Here is a 21,259-nt window from a genome sequence, read left to right on the forward strand (position 1 = left end):
CCACATTCTTCTAACCTCTCATGCTGTCTTGGAAGAGGTTTTATTGGCTTTGAAACTGGTTCCACATTGAATACGTTTGTCCCAGGATGCAGGAACTGAATCATTTCCCTGCAACGCTTGGTGACATTTCACAGAGTAGCCATTCTTACTCCTGAAGGGAGATTCTCTGATACTGTTATTGAATGTATATTTGTGTCTTTACTAAAAACCAAAAACAATTAGCCAGGCATGGTGGCACGTGCCTATAGTCCCAGCTACTCAGGAGGCTAGGGTGGGAGGATCGCCTGAGCCCAGGAGTTTGAGGCTGCAGTGAGCTTGATTGCGCCACTGTACTCTAGCCTGGGTGATAGAGCAGGACCCTGTCTTTTTAAAAAAAAAAAAAAGAGAGAGAGAGAGAGACTAAAAATTCCATAACTTAAGCAGAAGAGTAGACCCAAATCTGCCACAGCTAAACTGAGGAGTTTTGCCCTGTGTCCAGCCCAGACCTTGCAGAACAGGCTCATTCTCAAGAAGAGAGCCAAGCAGCTCCCACAGGAGCAGCTAAGAAGAAGAAGAAAAAAAAAAAAAAAAAAAACAGGGAAGAGAATAGGGAAGGCCCTTTGGGAAGGCAAACCTAGCCCTTCATTTACATTTCAATACAGAGGGCAAAAACTAAGAACAGAATTTAGGAAAATATCCTAAATGATAGAAGTTGGGTGAATTATTTGGCTTCTTTTTGTATATTTGTGAAATAAATACATATTAGGAGCAGGGGGAAAGCTTTCTGGAACCTTCATAGCTTTCCATCATCAGGGAAAAGTTTGCTTTGCTTTTTAACACATTTGTAACTAAAAGTCAAGCCTTCAAACAAAAACATAACGGGGAGAGGAGGGATGTGTGTTCTGCTTTGGGCTTGAACCTAAGGGGGAGAATTCCCCAAAGAGGAGACAGGCATTAAGAACCACGAGAAAGGATGAACAATTCTTTGAGCTTGTAGCCCAAGAGAGTGAAATGAGGCTGGGGTTTGACCACCAAGAACACAATATCACACAAACCATTTGACCAAAGGTGCACACAGGGCTATTATCATATCACTGTAAAGACGTCCAGGTGTGTGGGCTCCAGTGTACACACCTCCCAGACTAGCCACATCCCTACTCCCAAATGAATTCACGGGATGTGTAATTCTCTTTGGGATTCATACCTGGGAAGCAAAGAAGATAGGTAACTCACTGAAGTGCCCTCTTTCTAAGCCAGGCGCAGTGGCTCATGCCTGTAATCCCAGCTCTTTGGGAGGCCAAGGCAGGTGGATCACCTGAGGCCAGGAGTTCCAGGCCAACCTGGCCAACATGGTGAAACTCTGTATCTACTAAATACAAAAATGAGCCAGGCATGGTGGCACACACCTGTAATCCCAGCTACTCAGGAGACTGAGGCACGAGAATCACTTGAACCTGGGAAGAGGAGGTTGCAGTGAGCTGAGATCGCACCACTGCGCTCCAGCCTGGGTGACAGAGCAAGAGACTCTGTCTCCAAAAAAAAAATTCTGAAGTGTCCTCTTGTTTAGCAACATTAGGTATAGCAGAAAGGACAACACTAACCCACCTTCTTTTCACAGTTGTCAGCTGAAGGGAATGACACAGTCCCATGCCCCAGGAGCCAGGAACATTCAGCCTCTTCTCATCCCAAAATTTTTTAAACCCAAACATTTGATGTAATGCTTCTGTTGAAATAAATGGTGTTATGGTATAGTAAGTGTTTAATTTGCTTTCTTTCTTAGATCCCAAGAGATGACCCTGAGACATTTAAACCTTGGTCTATCCCTATAGCATAACACTGCTATCATTCCCTAAAAGGTAAGATCGATAAGCTAAAAGATAATTATTCAAAGTGGGAAAAAAATCAGCCAATCCAGGCTTTCAAACTTTGTTCTATAGAAATCAAGAATTGCACAAGTGCTTAAACCATGCTTCATTTTAAAGTCAGCATATCTTATCCGATATTTAAGTCCTTTAACACTAAATATGCAAGGTTCTGGGAACTGACAAAGGAAGGCCAGGGTGTTTCAACCAACATGGTAGTTTTTTTAATTTTAAAATAAAATATGAAAATACACTGGATTAAAATATTTAAAGAGCCTACTCCCTGATTCTTTTAAGAATCACAACTGGAATGCAAAAAAGCAAATTGAAATCTACTGATTACTCCATTTATAGTTAACTAGCACTATCTGGAAGAGTTATCTCTTTGTATTCACTGAGTTCAACTGCTACAATTTTGTGCTGCTGCTTAACACTACACACAGAGCACAGAAGGCTTTGGAGAGTGGCCACAAAAACTCCTTAGGAAATATATGCTGATAAGAAGAAACGTGTTTTTTTGTTACAAAATTAAACTTCTACTTTCTGCACACTTACTGGGCAATAACTGAAAACACTGTGGAAGAGAGCGAACTATGACATAAACTCAGATAAAAATAAAATAAAATTTTTTCATTAAAATCTAATTTTCCAGTGTAATTGTCTAAAAACACCCACAAGTATTAACACATATAATATACATTTCATTCCATTGTGCTTTGTCATATGAGAACAACTTGTGTTGATATTTTTACTAAATCAGACTAAATAACCAATGAGAATTTGCTTCTCCTTTACAACAACAAAAATCAAAATAGGCAACACTTAAAATCACATCTTACATTATTGTAAAATAGTCATTTTAAAACACACACCAACAAGCCAGGCATGGTGGCTCATGCCTATAATCCCAGCACTTTGGGAGGCCAAGGCAGGTGGATGGCTTGAGTTCAGGAGTTCAAGACCAGCTTGGGCAACACAGTGAAACCCCGTCTGTACACCACCTGGCATGGTGGCACATGCCTGTAGTCCCAGCACTTGGAGGCTGAGGTAGGAGGATTGCTTGAGTCCAGGAGATGGAGGTTGCAGTGAGCCAAAATTGTGCCACTGGACTCCAGCCTAGGCAACGGAGTGAAACCCTATCTCAGAAACACACACACAAATGCAGAGCAAATTATCTAAGCTCTTTAATTATTCTCTCTTTCTATCCTTCTTTCTCTTTCCAAGTATTAAAGTTAAATGTGAATATGATGGCAAATCTACTCTAATTCTTATGTACAACAAGGCATATAAAGTACATGGCATCATGCCTAACACATAGTACTCAACATAGTTACACACACACACACATGCATGCACACACACTCAGATAAAATGCCAAATTTAGACATCACCAGTGAATGAATGGGGTTGTCAAGTTTTTGTACAGACTTTTTTTTTGGGTGGGGGGAGGGACATGGTCTCACTGTGTCACCCAGGCTAGAGCGTAGTGGTCCAATCTCGGCTCATTGCAACCTCCGCCTCCCGGGTTCAAGCGATTCTCGTGTCTCAGCCTCCCGAGTAGCTGGGACTACAGGCACACGCCACCACACACAGCTGATTTTTTTGTAGAGACAGGGTTTTGCCATGTTTGGCCAGCCTGGTATCGAACTCCTGGCCTCAAGTAATTCGACTGCCTCGGCCTCCCAAAGTGCTGGGATTACAGGCGTGAGTCACTGTGCCCAGTCCGTACAGATGTTAAAATAAAGACCATCCTCTTCTATGCATGGTGGCTCATGCCTGTAATCCCAGCACTTCAGGAGGCCAGAATGGGAGGATCACTTGAGCCCAGGAGTTCAAGACCAGCCTGGGGGACATAACAAGACCCTGTCTCTAATTTTTAAAAAATTAAAATTAAAAATTAAAGAACTTTTTAAAAGACCATCCTCAAATTGCAAGACAAATTTAAAAAACAAAAAAAACCTCTTGTCACTTTACCATTTATAATTACTTCTATGTGTCAGAATGTTACCCATGCCATGCAATCAACACAAGATGCAGATATAAATTGCATTCTGAATCTGTAACTGTCAACTTTTACCTACAATTAGGTAATGTTTTTAAATGTTTACATTTAAATGTTTACATAAATTTCAAATGTTTACATTCTTCAAAGTAACATAATTGGCTTTTGTATATTTGCTTCATAAGGAAGTGTTCAACATTGATCTTATAAATCAAATTTATATCACACTAAAAACATATACATGTGAGTGTGTTCCCCAAACCTTTTAAACCTCTGCTAAAAATATTCAAAAACTTCTGATGTCATCCACCTTCTTATTTTATAAAGGAAGACACGGAGGGCACAGGAGAATAGTAACTACCCAAATGTACTTATTCATAGCTGTAAATCTTATCAACCCAATTGTCAATCATTTATTGTTCTTCTCCCTATATATAAAGTTGAGAGATTTGCACACTTTATTTCATAATTATTGTCTTTTCTTTTTTTTTTCAGGTGTTTCAGTTTTTCACAAGTAAAAAATGGCTTGTTAATCCTAACTGGGATCCAAACTGATATTCTTATACTGTTGTAGAAAAAAATAGACACAAAATTTAGAAACGTTATCCAACTTTGATTATATTAACCCAATGAATCATTATTTGCAAAGCATTTCACTTAGACTTTCCAGCCTAGAGGCCACCAGAAAAGCACTGCTGTATCCACAGGAAGCAAGTTTAGTGCTGATTTGTTTCTGAAAAGATCACGTCAATGTTGCTGTAAAAGCAAACTTTTCCTTTCTGTGTCCATCCAATCTAAATGGACTGGTAATATAGGTTATGATTATAGAAAGAAAGATACTTCTTGGTAGATAAATATATGATGACTTTTCCCAGTGGTGTATTTGATTCGGTAGCCACAAGAGAGTTCTGCAAGTTTTGTTTTGCCATAGATTGACCATAGGTCTATGTACGTGCACTTGACAGCAAAGGAGTGGTATTTCCCTCATGCACATCTACTATTCAACTGATTAACATTCTTTTGGATTTGGAGGAGGGGAAAAAGCAATATAAAAACATTTGCAATATCTTGCCCCCAACCCCTCTGTGCTGCTGCTGTTGTTGTTGAAAAACATCCAATCTGGTATCACAGTTTAAGAAATATTGCATATTTCAGTTTCCCATAGGTTGAAGTGAGAACATAGAGCAAAATAATTATAAATTGTAATTACTCCCTACATTGTGGTTTAAAATATACAGGATCCTCTCTACCAATAACTTTGAGAAGGAAAAACAAAAGAAAACAAGAAATAAGATATATGGGATCCACCAAATTACATTCATCTGAGTTTAGAGGTCTTCAGAGCGAGGAACCAGCATATAAATTAGGCCCTATTTGACCAGAAAGTCAGGGGTAAGCTGATTTTCTACTAGCCAGATTTCACACGATCAGGCTCACCAAGCCATGGTCTGCAGTGACCCCTGCAGTGGCTGAAGGAGGGCAGGCAGAGCTGAGAACGCTGGGCGCGGGGTGAGAGAAGGTAGGCAATAAGGCATAAATACAGCCTGGAGGAGGCTGAAGGTCCTTAAAGCCATGAGCAGGTTGTTGTGAGACGCTGGGGCATAGCTGTCCACAGGCCCATCTGTGGACATCGAAGGCGTCCCTACACTACAGGAGCCCAAGGGATAAAGCAGGACAGGAGCACAAAGAGGAAGGAGACAGGAGCAGAAGGGTTATGGGCAGGACAAAAATTACGCAAGACACAGGAACATTAAGAGCTGAGAACCTTAGTGGGAGTGGCTGGGGTGAAATAAGTTGAAAGCTTTTTTTTTTTAGCTCTTTTGAAAATAAGATCCTTAATCTAATAAGAATGTGAGAAGTTTGTCTTATCGTGTGTATCATTTTAAATGATGGTAAATATAATTCTTTTTTTTTTTTTAGAATCTTTTCAGTTAGAGCTAAGGATGGTTACAGGGCATTTATTTTCCATTTGTCATGGTTCAAAACTATAAAGCACTAAAAATAGAGGAGCTTGAATAAAAATTATTTCTGTGAGTTGATGCACTAAAATCTGGGTGGCATGGATGTTAATAAAATAATTTTTTAAAAAGATACAGTTGGAGCCATATATTTGAAACCAGTTCTTTGGGCTCAATAAACATTATTAAAATATGAAACAGACTAAAATGTTCAAATAAGTAAAACATTAACATGGCTTGAATGTTTGTAAAAAAGGTAGAGCAAAGACTTACTCTCATACTGCTATGGCCTGAATGTTTATGTCACCCTAGAATTCATACATTCAAACCTAACCCCCAAGGTGGTGATGTTAAGAGGTGTGGCCATTGGGAAGTGATTAGGTCATGAGGACTCCACTTTCATGAATGGGGTTAGTGCCCTTATAAAAAAAAAAAAGACCCCCCAAGAGCAAGTTAACCTCCTCCACTACGTGAGAACACTGCAAGAAGGCACCATCTATGAACCAGAGAGGGGGCCCTTATCAAATACTGAATCTGCTAGCACCTGGATCTTGGACTTCTCAGCCTCCAGAACTGGGTTCTGAGCAAAACGTTTCTATTTATCAGCAAGACATTTCTGTTTATAAGCCAGTTTATGGTATTTGTGTTATAGCAGCCCAAACCAACTAAGACACATACCACCCCCATTCATTCAATTCTCACACATGCACAGAGAATAACTTCTGCTTTCCCAGAAGGCCCAGCATGTAACCTGTCCCAGAATGCCCAGCCACTCTTAGCAAAATCAGAGCTAGTCAGCTGGCCCTACAAATGGACAGGACACAACTGCCAAATGTCAGAATGTTTGAGGAAGGCTAGAGCAACAGCACAAGTACCTGGTTCCTGCCCCTATTTTCACACCTGCTGTGCCCCTTCTCTCTGTCTAGATAATTCCATTCCACCAGCTTCCCAACATCAGCGGCAGCCTGATGCCTGTAAGGGTGAGGAAGCATAACCCTTAATGCTCATCGTGGGCTTCATGGAACCTCCTACTTCTTACTCCCTGGGCCTTAGAGCACAGGAGACATTTGTACTATTGCCTTCTGAGCCTGGGTTCTCTGAGTAGGTTTTCTCTTTTGTAAAGAAAAACAGCCTGCTCCCGGTTCCATCCCAGAACAGTCAAAATTAATACTCTATCTGTCTCATAGAACTGAGTAGACAAACAGCAAAAAGATAGGCTTTCTAATTTGTAAGATGTCCAAAGGAAGTCAAAAACTTAGGCAGAAATAGTTGGAGACAGAAAATAATGGAATTTTCTCAGTCCCCCCACACAACCCTGAAAGTCGATGTTAAGATGTCACTGAGTACAAAGCAATAGTGTTCCTTCCTTTGCCAAGCCACAGCAGGACAGGCTCCCCTGTGCCCCTGTAACTTCACATTTAGATGATCTTACTGGCTAGCTATTGGTCTTGTTCCAAACCATGCTGCACGTAACTGCCAAGATAATCTTTCTCAACATCTGTAACCACCCACTGTCACTGGGTAAAAGAGTTGCATTCAACAGGACAGTTTCTTCTTCCAAAAGGGACTTCACTGTCATCTGTGAAGTGGTCACCTGTTGTTTTTATCTGACTGTTGTCTCTTCTTTGGGAAATTATCCATCCTCCACTCCATGCATTGCAAACAAGCTGCTGCAAAAGGTATGAGATAAGCTGGGTTAGAGTCTCTCCTGAGAGATAGGTGCTTGCACAAGGTACACAAGCTAAAGGGCCACTATAGCAGGTCGCCTGGATGGCCACGGTGAGTCCACAAGCTCCTACTGCTGAGCTCCTCGGAAGTGCCCTCGTTCCTGTGCCTCGTTCTTCAGCTCTGCCCTAAATTCTGTGACCTACCCAGCACCTTTCCAGTGGTCAGTTTCCTAGGGTTGCTGCAACACATATCACAAGCTGGGTGGCTTCAGTATGTATTCTCTCACAGCTCTGGAGGCTAAAAGTCCGAAGTCAAGGTGCTGGCAGGACCATGGGTTCTCAGGAAGAATCCTTCCTCGCCTCTTCAGGCAGCTCCTGCTGTTCCTTATGGCTGCATCACCCCAGCCTCTGCCTCCATCATCTCATTGCCTTCTTCCCAGTGTGTCTGTATCCAAATCCTCTTCTTTCTCATAAAAACACCAGTCATTGGGCCGGATGTGGTGGCTCACACCTGTAATCCCAACACTTTGGGAGGCTGAGGTGGGCAGATCACGAGGTCAGGAGTTTGAGACCAGCCTGGCCAACATGGCGAAACCCCTTCTCTACTAAAAATACAAAAATTAGCCAGGCATGGTGGCAGGCACCTGTAGTCCCAGGTACTCAGGAGGCTGAGGCAGGAGAATTGCTTGAACCTGGGAGGCTGAGGTTGCAGTGAGCCGAGATCGCGCCATTGCACTCCAGCCTGGGCAACAGAGCGAGGCCCATCTCAAATAAATAAATAAATAAATAAAATAAAACACCAGTCGTTGGATTTAGGGCCCACCTTAATCCAGTAAGACCTTTTCTTAGTTTAATTAATTATACTTGCAAAGACTTCATTTCCAAATAAGGCTACTTCTGAGGTTCCAGGTAGACACGAATTTGGGGGGACACTATTCAACCCTCTCTACCAGTAAACCTTGCTGAGGCTAATGGATAGTTTTGGGGTAGAAGTGACCCTCTCTCCTTTATGCCCCTATTGTGTCTGGTTCTTACATAACACACAATCTGTCTGCATGTGTATCCTTTCTTTCTAGATGAGCCACTGTCTGATGACAGGGATTGTGTCTTACTCATCTCTTACCACAGGGTCTATCTCAACCTGATACTTACACATGTATGATTAAGGAACAGCCAAAGAATGTGCTCTATGACAACAAAAGTACATATGAAACCTACACTGTGTAACTCAGATACCCGTGAGCCAGGAGATCTAAGGAAGGTAAAAAGAAAGAACCTACAGTTATTTGACAAACAAACCAGGCTTCACTGTTTTATTGGATATAAATCTGCTGGAGCCACTATTTATTTTACTTGCATGTATTAAGCAAAATTTTCCAAAACTTGGAAACAATGCAGAAAGAAACAAAAATACTGTGAGACGTTTCTTTTCTTTTAGAAACAGGGTCTCACTCTGTCACCCAGGCTGGAGTGTCCTAGTACAATCATGGCTCACTGCAGCCTCAAACTTCTGGGCTCAAGCAATCCTCCCATCTTGGCCTCCAGAGTAGCTAGGACTACAGGAGTGTGCCACCAGGCCTGGCTAATTTTTTAATGTTTTGTAGAGATGGGATCTCCCAATATTGCCCAGGCTGGTTTCAAACTCCTGGCCTCAAGCAAACCTCCCCACTCAGATAACTTGTCAATGTTATCCTCCAGCACTGTCTAATAAACCCATTACAGAGTAATCTGATGCCCTAGGGCTGCCCTATCTATATGGTAGCCACCAGTCACATGTGGCTATGTACATTTAATTTTTAATTATTGAAATAAAAAATTCAGTTCCCTAGTTTCCTTAGCTACATTTCAAGTACTGTATTCAGTAACCACATGCAGCTACTGGGTACCCTATTAAACAGCACAGAAAAGACCAGTATCCATCACTCCAGAAAGTTATATAGATGGGTTTGCTCTAGGGAAATGTAACTTTGTGTATCTACTATTTATTAGGGCCCAGACCACATTAGATCATGTGGTATGTAGAATGACAGCACGCCAAAGACATCCATGTCCTAATCCCTAGAATCTGTGACTATGTTAGGTTACATGGCAAAGGGAAATGAATGCTGCAGATGGAATTAGGTTTGCTAATCAGGTATCCTTAGAATAAAGAGATTATTCTGGCTTATTGGAATGGGCCCTATGTAATCACAAGAATCCTTAAATGTGGCTGGGCTCGGTGGCTCATGCCTGTAATCCCAACACTTTGGGAGGCTGAGGCGGGGTGGATCACGAGGTCAGGAGATTGAGACCATCCTGGCTAATATGGTCTCTACTAAAAATATAAAAAATTAGCCAGGCATGGGGGCGGGCACCTGTAGTCCCAGCTACTCGGGAGGATGAGGCAAGAGAATGGCATGAACCTGGGAGGCGGAGCTTGCAGTGAGCTGAGATGGTGCCACTGCACTCCAGCCTGGGCAACAGAGCAAGACTCCGTCCCCCAAAGCAAAAGAATCCTTAAATGTGGAAAAGGGAGGCAGGAGAGTTGGTATTAGAGTAGCTGGCTTTGAAGACGGCTTTGAAGATGTCAGGGGCCACAAGCCAAGGAACGCAGGCAGTCTCTGGAAGCTAGCGAAGGTGATGAAACACATTCTCACCTAGAGTCTCCGGGCAGAATGCAGCCCTGCTAACACCTTGATTTTAGCCCAGTGAGACCCATTTTGGAATTCTGACCTTCAGAACTATAAGATAATAAATTTGTGTTGTTTTATGCCACCAAGTTTGGGATAATTTGTTATAGTTGTAATAGGAAATAATACAGATGTTAACTTGCAAAACATTGATAAATCACAAAGAATTGCTGTATAGTTGAAAAGAAAACCCCCAAGGTTTCAGTTTTATTGCCCTTAGGACATTAACGAGTTTTGTTTTGTTGTTTATTTGGGTTTTTTCCCCCCAATCTGCAATCTTATTCTGATGTTCTTTTTTCCATATTGGTTTTTCACATCTTCCTTTCAACTTGCTTTATTACACTCGCTCCTTCATTGACTATATCTTTGACATCTGCTCACTACATATTGTATAGGAGTCACTATATATTGTATAGTTTTAAGGTCACAAGTGGTTTTTGGTTCCATGGATGAATCGTATAGTGGTGAAGTCTGGGACTTTAGTGTACCCATCACTCAAACAGCGTACATTGTACCTAATAGGTAGTTTTTCATCCCACACCCTTCTCCCACCCTCCCTCCTTGGTTTATATGCTTAAAGTTAGATGCTGACATGCAGCCAGCAAAGGAAAAATAAACAAACACAGGACTCTGAGGTTCTTCCGTATGTAAGAAGAGCCTACATAATTTATACAGCGATTAACCTGATGAATATAGTTTATTTACAATTTAAATGAATAAATTTAATATTCTACAACAAATATAATCTATTGACTAAATGTAACTAATGATGAACCTCCATACAGACAACCCCATTAAAAAGTGGGCAAGGCCAGGCGCGGTGGCTCAAGCCTGTAATCCCAGCACTTTGGGAGGCCGAGGCAGGCGGATCACGAGGTCAGGAGATCGAGACCATACTGGCTAACCCGGTGAAACCCTGTCTCTACTAAAAAATACAAAAAACTAGCCAGGCGAGGTGGCGGGCGCCTGTAGTCCCAGCTGCTTGGGAGGCTGAGGCAGGAGAATGGCGTGAACCCGGGAGGCGGAGCTTGCAGTGAGCTGAGATCCGGCCACTGCACTCCAGCCTGGGTGACAGAGTGAGACTCCATCTCAAAAAAAAAGAAAAAAAAAAAAAGTGGGCAAAGGACGTAAACAGACACTTTTCAAAAGACATACAAGTGGCCAAAAAGCATATGAAAAACAGCTCAATATCACGGATTAGAGAAATGCATATCGAAACCACAATGAGATGCCATCTCATACCAGTCAGAATGGCTATTATTAAAAACTCAAAAAATAACAGATGCTAGCAAGGTTGCAGAAAAAAGGGAACACTTACACACTCTTAGTGGGAGTGTAAATTAGTTCAACCATTGTGGAAAGTAGTGTGGCGATTCCTCAAAGAGCTAAAAACAGAACTACCATTTGACCCAGCAATCCCATTACTGGGTATATACCCAAGGGAATATCAATCATTCTACCATAAAGACACATGCACACAAATGTTCACTGCAGCACTATTCACAATAGCAAGACATGGAATCAACCTAATACCCGATATGGTCTGACTTTTTGTCCCCACCCAGATCTCATCTCAAATTGTAATCCCCACGTGTTGGAAGAGGGACCTGGTGGGAAGTGATTGGATCATGGGGCAGATTTCCCTCTTGCCGTTCTGTTGATAGTGAATTCTCATGAGGTCTGGTTGTTTGAAAGTGTGTAACACCTCCCCCTTTGTGCTCTCTCTCTCCTGCTGCCACGTAAGATGTGCCTTGCTTCCCCTTTGCCTTCTGCCATGATTGTAAGTTTCCTGTGGCCTCCTAGCCATGCTTCCTACACAGCCTACAGCACTGCGAGTCAATTAAACCTCTTTTCTTCATAAATTACCCAATCTCAGGTAGTTCTTTACAGTAGTGTGAGAACAGACTAATACAATGCCCATCAATGAGACACTGCATAAAGAAACTGTGGCACATATACACCATGGAATACTATGCAGCAATAAAAAAAGAACAAGATCATGTCTTTTGCAGGAACATGAAGGGAGCTGGAGGCCATTATCCTCAGCAAACTAATGCAGGAAGAGAAAACCAAATACTGCATGTTCTCACTTATAAGTGGGAGCTAAATGAGATGAGAACTCATGGACACAAATAGGGGAACCATAGACACTGGGGCCTACTTGAGGGTGGAGGGTGGGAAGAGGGAGAGAATCAGAAAAAATAACTATTGGGTACTAGGCGTAGCACCTGAATGACAAAACAACCTGTACAACAAAGCCCTATGATATGAGTTTACCTATATAACAAACCTGCACATGGACGCTTCAACCTAAAATAAAAGTTTAAAAGCATACAAACAACAAAGACCACAAAATAAAAAGTGTTGGCCAGGACATGGAGAAATTGAAACCCTTGTGCACTGCTGATGGGAATGTAAAATGGTACAGCTGCAGTGGAAAACAGTATGGTAGTTCCTCAAAAAATTAAAAATTGGATGGCCCAATGATTCAGCAACTCCATTTCTTTTTCCTTTTCTTTTTTTTTTTTTTTTTTTTTTTTTTTTTACCCCGAGATGAAGCCTTGTTCTGTGGCCCAGGCTGGAGTGCAATGGTGCGATCTTGGCTCACTGCCACCTCTGCCTCCCAGGTTCAAGCAGTTCTCCTACCTCCCAAGTAGCTGGGATTACAGGCATGTGCCACCACACCTGGCTAATTTTTGTATTTTTAGTAAAAACAGGATTTCACCATGTCGGCCAGGCTGGTCTCGAACTCCTAACCTCGTGATCTGCTTGCCTCAGCCCCCTAAAATGCTGGGATTACAGGCATGAGCCACCATGCCCGGCCGGCAATTCCATTTCTTTTATTTTTTATTTATTTATTTTTATTTTTTGAGACAGAGTTTCGCTCTTTTTGCCCAGGCTGGAGTGCAATGGCGCGATCTCAGCTCACGGCAACCTCTGCCTCCCGGGTTCAAGCGATTCTCCTGCCTCAGCCTCTCGAGTAGCTGGGATTACAGGCATGCGCCACCATACCTGGCTAATTTTTGTATTTTTAGTAGAGACGGGGTTTCTCCATGTTGGTCAGGCTGGTCTTGAACTCCCGACCTCAGGTGATCCACCCACCTCGGCCTCCCAAAGTGCTGGGATTACAGGCGTGAGCCACCGCACCCGGCTCATTTCTTTTATGTTTATAGCAAAAGAATGGAAAGCAAGGTCTCAATAAGATATTTACATACCCATGTTCACAGCAGCATGTTTCACAATAGCTAAAACGTGGAAGCAACCCAAGTGTCCATCAATGAAGGAACGGATAAGGAAAATGTGGTATATATTATACAAATAATATCCTTCCAAAGGAAGGAAATTTTCACACAAGCTTACAACATAGACAAACCTTGAGGAACCTTGATGAACCTTGCTAAATGAAATAAGCCAGTCACAAAAGGGCAAATACTGTATGATTCCATTTATACAAAAACCTTAAAGTAGTAAAATCAGAGAGATGGAAAACGGAATAGTGGTTGCCAAGCATGTGGGGAGGGAGAATCAGAGTTATTGTTTAACAGGTATAAGGTTTGTTTTGCAAGATGAAAAGAGCTACAGAGATGGATGGTGGTGACAGTTGTACATTATAAATATATTTAATAACACTGAACTGTACATTTTAAAATGGTTAAAATGGTAAAGTTTAGATTATGTATGTTTACCACAATTTAAAAAATTGAAAAAAAAAAAAGGATAAACTTCTTTCTTTTCCTTTTTTTTCCTTTTAGTGATTATAACAAGAACAGAGCCTGTAACGATTTAGTTAAGACCTTTTTCCATTTCTTTGGTTTCTTTGTTCCTTGTGCTCAAGAATTTGTTGAAATGTAAATGTCCTCCAAGCTTATCCAGATAAGTATCATGAAAATATACTCCTCCCAAAGCCTCTCAAACACCATTGCTACCAATAGTTAATTTATATTTTTATCCAAAAAGTAAATAAATCAAAGTTTGAGAGCACATTTTTCAATCTCCACAAGTTGCTAATAATCCACAAAAATTAAGGAAATACCACACACACACATACACACAATCCAGTCCTCTTCTCCTTAGCCCTAATGTTCTTCTTCCCACTCCTAAATTATCTATCCCTGGAAGAAGCAAGAATAGATCTATCAGAACCACTTTAGGAGCTTTTTCAAAATTCCCACATCCTGCTGCCCACCCCTACCCTCTCCTGATATACCACCCAAAGGGGCAATGCCAGAATCTGGGTACTTTTTGTTTTGGGGGGTTTTTTGGAACAGGGTCTTACTCTGTCAACCAGGCTGGAGTGCACTGGCACCATCATAGCTCACTGCAGCCTCAAACTCCTGGAATCAAGCAGCTCTTCTGCCTCAGCCTCCTGTGTAACTAGGATTACAGGTGCACACCACCATGCACAGCTGATTTTTTTATTTTTAGTAGAGATGGAGTCTCACCATGTTGCCCATGCTGGTCTTGAACTCTTGACCTCAAGTGATCCTCCTGCCTTGGCCTCCCAAAGCTCTGGGATTACAGGTGTGAGCCACTGCACCTGGCCTAATCTGGGTAGTTTAAGAATCCATAGAGGGAAGAGAAAGAAAAGCAAGTATACGAAAAGCAAGTTGTCAGAGGGTTACACTGACTTAGTTGAAATGGAATCCAACAGGGTCTTATCCTCCAGCTCACCAACGCTCCCCTTCCCCAGAGTAATTTTTCTATAATATTGACAGTCTGCTGGTATCATATAGATAATCTCTAGTGGTCTCCACTACTGACCAGATTGTCACACAGTGATCTAAGGCAGTCAGACAATTGACCAACACAGCAATTGGCAGGTTCTCTTCATAAATATCCACAGCCCCCACTAAAAGTTAGAGGTAGGTCAAACATCTCACATGACAGATTCACTCTGAGAAGACACAACAGCCTGACAGCAGAATCATCTCCCCTTCTATAATAGTTGGGCCAGTGACAGCACCCTCTGGGAGGAGAGTACTCAGAACCAGTAGCAATCCACATCTGGAGGCTGCTGCCAGCATTGCTTGCTGGAGTCCTCCACTTTCCTCGCATGAGGTTCATAAAGCAAGTATAACCTTTCTAGCCAACCACGTATCTTATTTCTAACATCCACTATACCAATGAATAAAACCTTAAAATGGACTCTTGGAAAATTACTTGAAATGTGTAGGTAACCAATTTTGAAGTGTGGATTCATGATTTGGATTCATGAAATGCTAATTAACTACACCTAGAGTGCAAGTTGATGCTACCTACAGTATAGAAAAAAAGTTAACTTATGTTTAAATACATCATATAGTTTACACTGAATTTCTTAAGCATTTTAAAGTAAATTACCACATAGAAAGCAGAACATAGATGAAGACCAAACTCCTTAGGATGGGATCTTAGCCCTTCTAAAGCTAACCCCCTCTTCATCTTTGCCATCCCTGCTCCAACATACACATATACAGATACACATACACCCTATACCATACACAGCAAGCCGCTCCCTCTTCTAGAATGTGACAGTTACATTTCAGGCTGCTCCACACGCTGCTCCTACCTCCCTCTGCCCCATCTGACCAACCTCTTCTCTTCTGCCAAGAAGATGCTTCCTATTCAATCCTTTGGAAACCCCTTTCTTCTCAACCCTGTGGAGTTGGTCACTCCCTTTTCCATATTCTAATAGCATCTTGTATAATACATTCGTGATGGTATTTGCCTTCTCCCTCGCTGGACAGTGCAGGACACAAGCATCATGACCGTCTTTGGGCCTCCGTTACAGCACACCAGGCACATAAGGAAAGGCAGAGTCCTTCCTAAAGAGTTCTCACCAAAAGCATTTCTCAAAGGCAATTAAATCTGTTGCTTGTACATTGTTCTTCCTAGGCAAGAAATTCTTAAAATTTCTGAAGTCATGAAACCCCAATGTTCTTAATGTTATTTTATAGACCTTTATACCTGGTAATATGGTTTGGATGTTTCTCCCCTCCCAAATCTCATGTTGAATGTATTTCCCAATGTTGGAGGTAGGGTGTGGTGGGAGGGGATTGGATCACGGAGGCGGATCCCTCATGAGTGGTTTAGCAGCATCCCTTTGGTAGTAAGTTCTCACTCTGAAATCCCGAGAGATCTGGTTGTTTAAAAGTGCGTGGCACCTCCCACCTCACTCTCACTTGCTCCCACTCTCGCCATGTGATGTCCCTCCTCCCACTTCACTTTCTGCCATGAATGTAAATTTCCCAAAGCCCTGACCCAGAAGCAAATGCTGGTGCCACACTGGTGCAGCCTGCAGAACCATAAGTCAATTAAACCTCTTTTCTTTATAAATTACCCAGCCTCAGGTATTTCTTCTTCTTTTTTTTTTTTTTCCTGAAACAGAGTCTCGCTGTGTCGCCCAGGCTGGAGTGCAGTGGCGTGATCTTGGCTCACTGCAACCTCCGCCTCCTGGATTCAAGCGATTCTCCTGCCTCAGCCTCCTGACTAGCTGGAACTACAGGCGCATGCCACCACGCCTGGCTAATTTTTTGTATTTTCAATAGAGACGGGGTTTCACCATGTTAGCCAGGATGGTCTCGATCTCCTGACCTCGTGATCCGCCTGCCTTCGCTTCCCAAAGTGCTGGGATTACAGGCTGAGCCACTGCGCCGGTCTCAGGTATTTCTTTATAGAAATGCAAGAACGGCCTAACAAACTTAGGTTCTGAAAGTTCTTCATGGAATTTAGGTATTGAAAAATGTGAGTTGAATTCAAAGCACAGGTATAGAGAACTACCAGATAATTTCATTTTAGTGCTTACTATAGTCACCTAGTGCTAAGAATCTCTGTGCTGGGCAAGCCTTATTGTATAATGTTCCCTGATGCTAAAGCCTTCTATACTGGTTAAGTTCTGGAAAATGAAACTGCTTTTTTAAAGAAAACTAATTTTATCCCAGAAAGATCTGGGAAATCCTCCAAGACTGCTTTTTAAGAGTAGGACCTGAAACGGATCATTAGAAAAAAGGTTCCACTTTTTCTTATCACATAAATTGACATTAAGTTTACTTAATGGTAGTCCATGGCCGCCTTCTGGAAGACTAATGATCATCAATTCTATCTATAGTTAGCTTGCTCTGAAAGCAAGGCAGCCTTACTTTCTCACAAAGTAAGGCAGCCTTACTTTCTCACAAAGTGTCTGTGAAGAATTATAAAATGCACGTGAAAATATTTTGTAAACGGTAACATCCTCTATAAATTTAAGGTCTACTGTGACCACTCTATTACTACAAATAGTAGTACATACCAAGTAATAGCAGTAGTACTACTAATAATAGCAATAAGGCAGCAATTAAGTTCTATTTAGTTTAATTGCTTTTTCATCTTAGATAAAAACTTTCCATCGGCTGGGCGTGGCGGCTCACACCTGTAATCCCAGCACTTTGGGAGGCCAAGGTGGGTGGATCACTTGAGGTCAGGAGTTCAAGACCAGCCTGGCCAACACGGTGAAACCCCCGTCTCTACTAAAAATACAAAAATTAGATGCGTATGGTGGCACGCACCTGTAATCCTAGCTACTCGGGAGGCTGAGGCAGGAGAATCGCTTGCACCCGGGAGGCGAGGTTGCAGTGAGCCGAGATCCCACCACTGCACACCAGCCTGGGCAACAAAGAAACTCCATCTAAAAAAAAAAAAAAAAAATTCCATCACACTGAGGCTCCCAAAAAATGAAATGTAGGTTTAAAAAAAGACATCAAAGAAAGATGGCCATCTAAATATGCCAAGGAAATAGCTATGCATTGGAGATAATTTTCCAACACACAGATGTTTGGATCTGGTGTCCTCAGTAACATTTCTTAATCTTCAGTTCTGCAGTAATATTCTATGAGATATGAACTATTAATAATAAGAAATAAACAGTTTTTTCTAAACAATCCTATAGCTAATATACCACATGCCATCACACTGTTCTCTTGTTGGTTTTTATTTTGCTTTGTTTTAATGAATGTCTTGAATGCTATATAACTTAGAATGCACATATTTAAATCAACCCAAATATCACTTATTTGGCAACTCACCTCAAACTATATTCTGAATAAGCACTTTACAGGAGCAAAGAGTTTTCACTTTAACCTGTCATTATTCTGATGTTGAGAGGGGAGAGAAACAGAAAATGCATGTATGCCAAATGTCTTGAATCCCTAAGCCTCCCGATTATTTTGGCCTATTCAAAAACTGAGGCCAGGTGTGGTGGCTCACGCCTATAATCCCAACATTTGGAGAGGCAAAGGTGGGAGGAATGCTTAAGCCCATGAGTTGGAGGTCAGTCTGGGCAACATAACCAGATCCTGTCTCTATTTAAAAAAAAAAAAAAAAATCTAAAATCTAAATAATAGAGTGTATTTGCTAAAAGACGGTATTTATTTATCAAATATTACCAAAATGTTAATGTAACTAAGCAGTGCTTATTTTTATTTTCATCTTATGTCAAATATTATTAATAATTATAACTATTAAAATCATTGTATGCAGCAAATAAAATAAATGGTATATATGAGATTTGTAGCAAGTGAATGATATTTAACACTTTTTTAAATCTAAAATGACATTATTTAAAAGCTCATTGTACCTCAAAGCTTTTTCATTGTAAAAATTTTGTGGCGCCTATGAAAATACTTCCAGCCACACATACATACATAAATATATGCATACATATATAGGTGTGTGTATCTAGAACTATTTCATATAAATATGCTACAATTTAAGCCAGGTTCATAGGATGTTCTGCAAGCTTCTACAAGACTCAAAGCATAGGAATAAATACTTTCCCCAGCTCATTTTTCAAGGGTAACAATGTGCTTTTCAAAACAGGCCCTTGACATTCTTCTAGTCGTTAGGAATAAAAACCTATTGTTGCTTGCTTTTGAAAAAGAAACACTTAGGTATCCGTTTCCATCAATGAAGTTAAAAGCAGTATCACATTCACATGTTGCACTTAGCATCTTTCTTTTTAAGTAGTTCAACATTTTAAAACCCAAAAGTACTAAGGGGGATTCACAGCAATGGCAGAGTGAAGAGATCAGCATATCCTTTTCCCAAAACCACCATAAAACTGGGCAAGGCTAGGCGTGGTGATTCATACCTACAATCTCAGCACTTTGGGAGGCTGAGGCGGGAGGCTCACGTAAGGCCAGGAGTTTGAGACCAGCCTGGGCAACAAAGCAAAACCCTATCATCACCATCATCAGCAAAAAAAAAAAAAAAAATAGCAGACACAGTTGCTCATCCCTGCAGTCCCAATTACAAAGAAGGAATGGGTTCACATCCATGACTAAGAAAGGCTTAAGGGAAAAAAGCAGTAGTTGAGATGAGGCTTGAAACAATAAGTAGGATTTTGACAGTGGAAAATGAGGGAAGGACATCTCAAGAAAGGTCAAGACATGACATGTCCTGTCTGACCAAAGCATGAAGTTCAATTGTTTGGAAACTTTTTCTACCATAATACAATTTACAAACAACATTTCCCCTGCTAGCTGCACGGTACCTATTCCCATGGGTGCACCCAAAAGCAGAGAAAAGATAAGTGGCAGGGCGTGGTCTGTAACCGCAACACTTTAGGAGGCCAAGGTGGGAGGATTATTTGAGGCCAGGAGTTCAGGAAAACCTTTAATACACTTTACAAGTTAAAGAAAATAATCTGCTTACTTTAATAACCATTTTTAGTCAAAAATCATTTGCTACATACCCCACAATGGATGGTAATAGCAGGTTAAGAACCAAAAATGTGATGGGAAGTAAAGGCAAAAAACATTGGTCAGAGCTATCCCTGGGTATAAACAGAGGCATTTAAACAGTGAAGAGAAATGATTCAGGTTGCAGTTGAGAAGATTGTTCTGGCAATGTTGAGAAAGGGGATGGTAGAGTTAGGAAGTTATTGCAAAAGTCCCATTAAGTTAGGGGTAATAGATGCCTAAATCAAGGTGGTACTGGGGAAAGATGATGCAATTTTAAAACGTGGCAAAAATAGAAGATAAGCTTTGTGAGGCCATAGGCCTGACGTGTCACTATCTCTACTGGCCTCTAGCTGAATAAATATTTGCTGAATGAATAAATAAGATCTTGGTGGTGAGGCAGTGCATTATAATGGTGAAGCTAGACTGCCTGGCTTCAACTGGAGCTCTTCCATTTACTAGCTCTATGATCTTAAGACAAGTTACTTGACCTCGATGCCTCGGTTTTTTCCATCTGTAAAATGGGACTAATAATAGTGTCTAGATTATAGGGTAGTTTTCAGGATCAAATGGGGTTACTATATAAAGTGCTTAGAAGAGTGCCTGATACATACAGGTGCATATTAGTTATCATTTTTATTTGTGAAACGTTGTCCTTTAACAGAACTTCAGATGTGAAAAATACAGTTCTCGGGGAAGAGCAATCGACAGCACTGATAGTGTTAAACCAGCCATGAAGTGAAGATGCCAGATAGTGTGGACTGGAGCCTTGGGAGAAAGGATGGGGCTAGATACTTAAGAGATCCGACTCCGGCCACTTCCCTCTGCTCCCCACTGCCCTCCCAGTCACACCAGCTTCTTGAGGTTCCTCCAACAGATCAGTTTGTTTCCTGCCTCCTTCCCACTGCTGTTGCCTGAACTTGGAAGGGCATAGAGCCTGGATTTAACAAATATTTGCTTAATGATTCAGTAGATGATCTTGGAACTCTTTTAAGTGGAGTAAATGTTAAATCCTTGAGAATGTATAAGACTGCCACGGAAGAAATTATGCAGAGAGAAAAGGTGTCAGTAGAAAAAAGATCAGCAAATACCGTGCGAAGCCACATTCAGAGAGTAACCAGGATAGCTGGAGCCAGGATTCAAGGAGAGACGTAACACTCAATGCTCAGAGGAGGCAAAGAGGGTGAAGAATGAAAGAATCACTGGGTTTGGCAATAATTTCAGGAAAGAACGCTGAGAAAGTAATCTTCCATGAAGTTGTGGGGGGTGGGTGGGGGTAGAGGTCATATAGTTAATTAAGGAAAAGAAATAAACTATTTTATCAAAAAGTTTAGGGAAGAGAAGCCACTCTCCTCCTACCAGTGAGGAAGCAACTGGAGAGAAGTAAACTACCGTACAGTGAATAAAAACATGGGGCTACATCCTGGAGG

At 41.4% G+C, this 21,259-nt stretch overlaps 1 protein-coding gene and 1 long non-coding RNA gene across 4 annotated transcripts in view; one reads left to right on the forward strand and one right to left on the reverse strand.

Annotated features, from left to right (window-relative positions):
• LOC105468120 (aldehyde oxidase 2) overlaps positions 1 to 4,382 on the forward strand; it is a 76,727-nt gene extending 72,345 nt beyond the window's left edge. Inside the window, exons 35-36 of the mRNA XM_071073157.1 lie at positions 1,760 to 1,835; positions 4,339 to 4,382. Coding sequence (XP_070929258.1) covers positions 1,760 to 1,813 — 54 coding nt within the window. The 3' untranslated portion in view covers positions 1,814 to 1,835; positions 4,339 to 4,382. The remainder of the gene's footprint in view (positions 1 to 1,759; positions 1,836 to 4,338) is intronic.
• The window catches only part of LOC139357187 (uncharacterized), a 30,861-nt gene that overhangs the window by 8,553 nt on the left and 1,049 nt on the right, over positions 1 to 21,259 (reverse strand). Inside the window, exons 2-3 of one of the 3 annotated variants that reach the window (XR_011609976.1) lie at positions 2,714 to 2,957; positions 1,585 to 1,702 (exon numbers count right to left, since the gene is read on the reverse strand). This is a non-coding gene — a long non-coding RNA (uncharacterized lncRNA). Of the gene's footprint in view, positions 1 to 1,584; positions 1,703 to 2,713; positions 2,978 to 21,259 lie in introns of all 3 variants that reach the window. The other 2 variants (XR_011609977.1, XR_011609975.1) reach the window with 2 other exon arrangements.

This window comes from Macaca nemestrina, chromosome 11, assembly GCF_043159975.1.
Source record: "Macaca nemestrina isolate mMacNem1 chromosome 11, mMacNem.hap1, whole genome shotgun sequence".
NCBI classification, from domain to species: domain Eukaryota; kingdom Metazoa; phylum Chordata; class Mammalia; order Primates; family Cercopithecidae; genus Macaca; species Macaca nemestrina.